The sequence below is a fragment of the Eriocheir sinensis genome, chromosome 28 (genome assembly GCF_024679095.1).
Source record: "Eriocheir sinensis breed Jianghai 21 chromosome 28, ASM2467909v1, whole genome shotgun sequence".
Taxonomy (NCBI): Eukaryota; Metazoa; Arthropoda; class Malacostraca; order Decapoda; family Varunidae; genus Eriocheir; species Eriocheir sinensis.
The window spans coordinates 7092133-7099632 of NC_066536.1; the positions used below are offsets into that span (position 1 = coordinate 7092133).

The 7500-nt window shown below is 40.3% G+C and overlaps 1 protein-coding gene across 2 annotated transcripts in view; it reads right to left on the minus strand.

Moving 5' to 3' along the window:
* LOC127004440 (dual specificity tyrosine-phosphorylation-regulated kinase mbk-2-like) overlaps positions 1-7500 on the minus strand; it is a 95273-nt gene that overhangs the window by 18101 nt on the left and 69672 nt on the right. For both annotated transcript variants that reach the window (XM_050872159.1, XM_050872157.1), the window contains one exon: positions 4606-4744. In XM_050872159.1, coding sequence (XP_050728116.1) covers positions 4606-4744 — 139 coding nt within the window. The remainder of the gene's footprint in view (positions 1-4605; positions 4745-7500) is intronic.

Consider the following 7500-nt stretch of genomic DNA (forward strand, 5'->3'; position numbering starts at 1 on the left):
GCACCGTGAAATGTAAATGAAAGATTGAGTGAGTGAGTGAGTGACCGAGAAAGTACATGAATTAATTATCCTATCCGTCATTTGGGAAGAATAGATTTATCACAAGGGGGAGAAAAAATACACGAAAAAAAAGATGAAGAAATATTTGTGATCATGAACGCGAAAGGGAAAATAACGAAGACAGTGGAAAAATGAAGAAAGGAGAAACAGAAAAGGAGAAAAAAAGAGAATAAAGAAAAGAGAAAGAAAAACAGGAGAAAGGAAGAGAAAGAAAAAAAGAGAAAAGGAGATATGAAAAGAAAGGAGAAAGGAAGAAGAAAAAAAATACAGGCACTGAAGAAGCTTGATGGAAAATTTCGAAGTAGTAGTAGTAGTAGTAGTAGTAGTAGTAGTAGTTGTAGTAGTAGTAACAGCAGTAGTAGTGGAAGTGGTAACAAATAAGTGATAAAAAACAAACTATAAACGTCAAAAAAGTGGTCAAAAAAACGTTTGTTGGTTCGGCAGTAATGATTCACAGGGAACGTTGACGAATCATGTTCTGGACGTGTCATACAACTGCTAATGAACGAACACACGCAGCACACTCATTGCCCCCCTCCCCCCACTTTCTCTCTCTCTCTCTCTCTCTCTCTCTCTCTCTCATATTCGACATTTTTTAAGAGCAGATTCATTCAATGCCAACAAAAAGGGATGTATTGTTGCTCTCTCTCTCTCTCTCTCTCTCTCTCTCTCTCTCTCTCTCTCTCTCTCTCTCTCTCTCTCTCTCTCTCCATCACCCTCTCTCCTCTCTCCCTCTCCCTTCCCCTCACCATTCCCCTTCCCCTTATTATCTTTTCACTCCCTCCTCTCCAACCTTTTTCCCTTTTCTCTCCTGGCATTTGCTCCCCTCTATCTTTTTTTTTTCTGTATTCTCTTCTTTCTTTGATGTTTCCCTCTTTTTCACGTTCGTCTCTCATTTTGTATTTCTCTGATTTTTCTGTTTTTACGTTTCAATGTTTTCTTTTTGCTTATCTTTTTGGTCTCGCTTGTTCTCTCTTCTCCATATTCTTCTCCTTCCTGTTAGTATTACCCCGATTTATCCTTTTTCTTTATATGGTTACAAATTCTTTACCCTCCTCCTCCTCCTCCTCCTCCTCCTCTTCATTCTCTCTATTCTTTACCTTCTTTCCTTCCCTTTCCATTTCTCTTCATTTACCTCTCTTTCATTCGTCTCTTCAACTTCTTTTCTCTTTCCTCTTTGTTCTCAGCACATATCTACCCCTTCCATCTCTTCTCTCTTCCTTAACACACACACACACACACACACACCTGTAGAGGGAAGGTTACCTGGCGTGCGTTATTGATTTCGAGACCCCCAGCATCCCTCTCTCTCTCTCTCTCTCTCTCTCTCTTAGTTACATCATTCCTGTGTAAGAATCGTTAAGTACACAATTACCGTAGAGCAATTATCGCTAATGAGAGAGAGAGAGAGAGAGAGAGAGAGAGAGAGAGAGAGAGAGAGAGAGAGAGAGAGAGAGAGATAAACAACACAAACCTCAATAATTCTCTCACCTGCCGAAGGAGTAAGAGGAGGTGGAGGAGGAGGAGGAGGAGGAGGAGGAGGAGGAGGAGAAACTTTGTTAATTAGCTTCCCATTCCTCTTCGCAACACAAGTGATGAAATAAAACAAAAAATAATCTTCTCTTCTACTGATAATAATAATAATAATAATAATAATAATAATAATAATAATAATAATAATAATAATAATAATAAGAATAGTAGTAATAATAATAATAATAATAATAATGATAAACGTGATATATAAAGACAGAAAGAGAGCCTGCCAAACACACACACACACACACACACACACACATCAAGTTAAAAAAAATACCCCTCCACATCATATAAAAATTAGGAGGGAAAGAGGGATGGAGGAACGGAGGGAGGAAGGAAAAATGAAATGCACTTTTTTTTAAATTCGTCGGGTTCAAATTAAAGAATAAAAAAAATATATAATTGCTTTTCCTTCTCTTCGTGGGTTCGCAAAACACGACTCAAGAAAAAAAACCCTACTAAAGAAAATGAAAATCTATTGGAAAAACAGAGAAAAGGGAGTATGAAAACATCACCGGTCTTTATATTTTTCCCATTTTCTGTCTGCAAAGAGAATAAGAACGAAAAAAAATTATAACAAAACAAAACGCGGTGATCGTGAGGGAGTGAACGGGATGAGTTTTTTTTTTTTTTTTTTTTAGACAGCTTGGAGGCACCTAAGGCACAAAAAAAGTAAAATTAAAAAAAAAAGCCTCTAAAAAGATTTTTTTTTTTTTTTTTTAGGACAGCTCAAGGGGCAACAAAAAAAGTAAAAAAAAAAAAAAAAGCTAAAAAAACGCCCTAAGATAGGAACGTATATATGAGGGAATAAAGAAGGTTTTCGTAATTTATCTTTTCACATAGGAAGAGCAAAAGATTACCCACGTCCCTCCTCTCCTTTTTTCACTAGTATATATATTTTTTTTTACGTGTCAGCCTTCAGCGCCGGTAGGCTTTCTCGAAGGGCCTGGATGGTAGTCGGCCCCAGCTCGTCATGGCGTAGGCAAGTGTTTTTTTTTATAGTGGCGCCATCTTTTCTTGGGCATCAGGTGTCAGTGTGTAGCTACGTGTGTTGAGAGGGGAAGGTCGGTGAAAGGACACGGACGAAGATATACATAAGGAAGGGAAGAACATTATTACTGTCGTTTTTAAGGTCACGGCAGATGATTGAGGCTAAAAAACGTGCAAAAACTAAGACGCAGGTGAGAAGAGGACAGGTATTGATGATTTCGAGACGCTGGAATGGAAAGGAAAGAAAAGAAAACGAATCCAGATGTGAATACGAGATCTTCTGTGATAACATTTCTCGTGAACTGAAAATAAGAGTTGTCGCTGAAACTAAGAAAGGAGAGAAAAAGAGAAAGATCCGATTATGACTATGGAATGTGCAGGATAATAAGAGATTGTTGGATAGGAAACGGAAGAGAAAAACGTTAATCCTGATGACCTAACGGAGTCCTCTCTGATAATTTACATGTGGACTAAAAATAACATCGGTTTGCTGCACATTCCATATTCATAGGCAAATCATTCCCTTCGTTTTCTTTCTTAATTCGCCATCCAGCTGCCATTTTCAGTCCACGAGTAATATCATCAGGGAAGATTTTGTATTCACATCTGGATCTATATTTTTTCCTTCACTTTTTTTTTTTTTTACAGCGAAGGAAACAGCTCAAGGGCAAAAAAGGAAACAATAATGAAAAAAAACCCCGCTATTCAAACATTCAAACACCTCTAACTTTACTGGGATCTATATTTTTGTCCTTATCCTTTTTTTTTTACAGCGAAGGAAACAGCTAAAAAAAATGAAATAATAAAATAAAAATAAAAATAAATAAATAAAAAAAAAACAATAATGAAAAAAAGCCCGCCACTCAAACATCTCTAACTTTACTGGGATCTATATTTTTGTCCTAAGCCTTTTTTTTTTTACAGCGAAGGAAACTGCTCAAAAAAAAAAAAAAAAAAAAAAAAAAAAAAAAAAAAATCCCGCCACTCAAACATCTCTAACTTTACTGTACAATCCACATTCATAGGCCGATCTTTTGCATTGTTTTCTTTTCTTATACATACATACATACGAAATGGGAGCATGAACGACTGTTTGAGCTACACGCCATTCGAAACCGGGACCGCGGATTCGCTAACCACTGCACCACGGAGGCGCCTTGATATACAAACTCAAGACAGAAAAAAAACTACAGAAAATAAAACAATATACAGGGAAAATAAAACAAGTCTAGACCACGGAAATGATAAAACAGGCCGAGTGAGAATACTGACAGCCATACTAAAGAGCAACGTTGCCAGATTGTCGTACTCAGCCTCAAATTGTCGTATTCAGCCTCAAATTGTCGTATTAAGCCTCAAATTGTCGTATTCAGCCTCAAATTGTCGTATTCAGCCTCAAATTGTCGTATTCAGAGCCTCAAAGTGTCGTATTCAGCCTCAAATTGTCGTATTGAGCTTCAAATTGTCGTATTCAGCCTCAAAGTGTCGTATTCAGCCTCAAATTGTCGTTTTCAGCCTCAAATTGTCGTATTCAGCCTCAAATTGTCGTATTCAGCCTCAAATTGTCGTATTAAGCCTCAAATTGTCGTATTCAGCCTCAAATTGTCGTATTAAGCCTCAAATTGTCGTATTCAGCTTCAAATTGTCGTATTCAGCCTCAAATTGTCGTATTAAGCCTCAAATTGTCGTATTCAGCCTCAAATTGTCGTATTCAGCTTCAAATTGTCATATTCAGCCTCAAATGGTCGTTTTCAGCCTCAAATTGTCGTATTCAGCCTCAAATTGTCGTATTCAGCCTCAAATTGTCGTATTCAGCCTCAAATTGTCGTGTTCAAAAAGGGGTTCAATTGGGTTCAGATGAGTGTTTCTTTAGGTTCATGGTACGGAAGAAGGGTCAAACTAACATCAGGGTCATAAATCTACCCCTGGAAATGCCCACAACTCCTACGAAAGCCTTGTCAAATAGGTGTGCTTGGGCGACTAAGGGTTAAAGAGTACGGCCCTTGGTGTACTCACGGGCTTGAGGTCACAGTGGATGATGTTCTCGCGGTGCAGGAGCTTGAGGCACTGCACCAGCGAGAAGGCGAACCGCTTGATGAGGCTCAGACTGAAGCCCTGGTAGTTGTTCTTCTTGATCAGCTCGTACAGGTTCAGTCTGTGGGGAGAGTGTGCAGGTTAGCGGGTATAGTGAGGGAGGAAGGGAGTGAATAAGGGAAGGAGGGAGGGTAGGGGGAGGAAAAGGTGGAAAGAAAGTTGAGAGGGAAGGAGGGAGAGGTATTAATATGGGAGTGAGTGAGTGGGGGATTGAGGGAAAGTGAGAGTGAATGAGTGAGTGAAGGAGGGAGAGAGGGAATGAATGAGTGAGTGAATTAGTAAGGGAGGAAGGAAGAGGAAGAAAGGAGACGGGAAGAAGAGAGGGAGCAAATGAGTAAGTGTGTGAAATTGTGAGTGTGTTAGTGCGAGATGGAGAAAAGGAAGAGAAAAAATAAAGAAGTGTGGGAGAGTGGGGAGGTAATTTAAAGGGAAGGAAGGAGAAATAATAAATGAGGGAGGGAGGGAGAGCGGGAGGGAAAGAAGACAGATTTAGAGAAGTAAGAGAGAGAAGGAGAGGAGGAGTTTGTTTAAAGACAGGAAGGATAAACTGAGGGAGAAGAGGAGGGAATCAAGGAAAGAGGGGGTGAGGGAGGGAAGGTGTGAAGGAGAGAAGGTGTGGAGGAAAGGACGAGGGCAGGTGTAAGGAAGGGAGGAAGGGAGGGAAGGAGGAATTGAGGGAGAAAAGGAGGAGAGGAAAGAGGACGAGAGGATGGGAAGGTATGAAGGAGAGAAGGTATGGAGGAAAGAACGAGGGCAGGTGTAAGGAAGGGAGGAAGGGAGGGAAGGAGGAATTGAGGGAGAAAAGGAGGAGAGGAAAGAGGACGAGAGGATGGGAAGGACTAAAGGAAGGGTGTGATGTTTGTGGCAGGTGTGAGGAAGGGAGCAAGAGTGAAAATGCGGCGAGGGAGGTAAGGAGGGAAGGAGGGAGAGAAGGGGGAGTGTAAGGGAGGACAGGTAAGTTATGGCGTGGCTGGGGGAGGGATGACAGGGCTAAGACAGGTGTAAAGAGGCAGGTGTGAAGAGATGACAGGTGTGAAGGAAAGATTGATGGCTGCTTTTAATTATCACCATCAATACTATTATCATCATCATCACCACCACCACCAATAACAACAACACCATCAGCAACACTCCTAACAACACCAGTGACTAACGTGAAACACAAAATAGTGAAGAGCAACCGACGACTGAATAAGTAATAGCGAGTTAAAGCAGAAAACAGGGAGCAAGTGGAGCATAGAACAGTCTCTCTCTCTCTCTCTCTCTCTCTCTCTCAGGTTACAAAACGTAGAAATAAATAAGAAAATATATATACGTGAACTGACACACACACACACACACACACACACACACACACACAAACAAACAAATAACACGACACCTTTAAAAATGCAAACAAAAAATAGTCGTGTGAAAATCAATTTGAGCAAACTAGTGACCCCCAAACACACACACACACACACACACACACACAGAGAGATGCATGAGAGAGAGAGAGAGAGAGAGAGAGAGAGAGAGAGAGAGAGAGAGAGAGAGAGAGAGAGAGAGAGAGAGAGAGAGAGAGAGAGAGAGAGAGAGAGAGAGAGAGAGAGAGAGAGAGAGAGAGAGAGAGAGAGAGAGAGAGAAGAGAAGAGAAGAGAAGAGAAGAGAAGAGAAGAGGGAAGGGAAGGGAAGGGAAGGGAAGGAAAGAGAGAGATAGAAAGTAAAGATAGAGACTAATTTCTCACTCCTCGAACGTAGCAAAGTCTCTCTCACCATTCAATGCAGTCAGTTATTCATGAAGTCTACGGTACCCACGCACCCCTTTTCAATTACTCTGGACACCCTCGCTCACGCACTCACACGATGGCCGCTAACTCATTCACTTCTTCTCTCATACATTAATTCATCAACCTACAAACTCTATTTCTTCCTTTCTTCCTTCAGTTTATGCATCTATCTTTCTGTCTAATACTCCTCTCATTTTATTTCTTCCCTTCTGTCTAGTTTCTATACTTTATTTACTTATTTTTCTTGCATTCATTTTATCTATATATTTTTTCGCCTATTATCTCTCTATATTTATTCTGAGTTCTCCTTTCGTTTTTTTTACAGCAAAGGAGTCAGTTCAAGGGCATAAAAAAAGCAATAATGTAAAAAAAGTTTGGTACTCACTGCCCCTAAAAAGAGTTAGAGGAGTGGCCGAAAGATAGGTCAATTTCGGGAGTCTGTGTAGTATCTGTCTATCTATCTATCTTTCTTTCTGGTATTCTTCAGTTCTTTTGTTCCATTTTCTTTCGCATAAATACTTCTACATTTATCTCCCTTCTTCCTCCTCATCTTTCTCTTTTCCATCTTTTTTTTAATCTTTTTTTTGTCTCCCATCCTCTCATACCAGGCTAAACTTTTTTTTTCTTTCATTTTTTTTTTTTATCCTCCACGTTCCCTTTTTTTCTCCCCCTCACCTTTCACGCTTACTTCTTTCTCACGTCTATTGTATACAAGCCAAACTTAGCCCTAACACACTCTCTCTCTCTCTCTCTCTCTCTCTCTCTCTCTCTCTCTTACTTTCCTCCTATTTTTCTCCTTCCTCTCTCTCATCCCTCACTTCTCTTCCACCCTTCTCCTCTCCAATCTTTCTTCTCCTCTTCAATATTTCTAATCATTTCCCCCCTTCTACCATCCCTTCAATCTCTTCCACCCTTCTTCCTTTATTCAATCCCTCTCCTTCCTTTCTCTCATCAGTCACCCTTCTCCCATAACTATCCCTCTTCCACCTCTCCAATCCCTCTCCTACATTTCTCCAACGCTTCTAACCTTTCCCAACCCTCTCTCCTA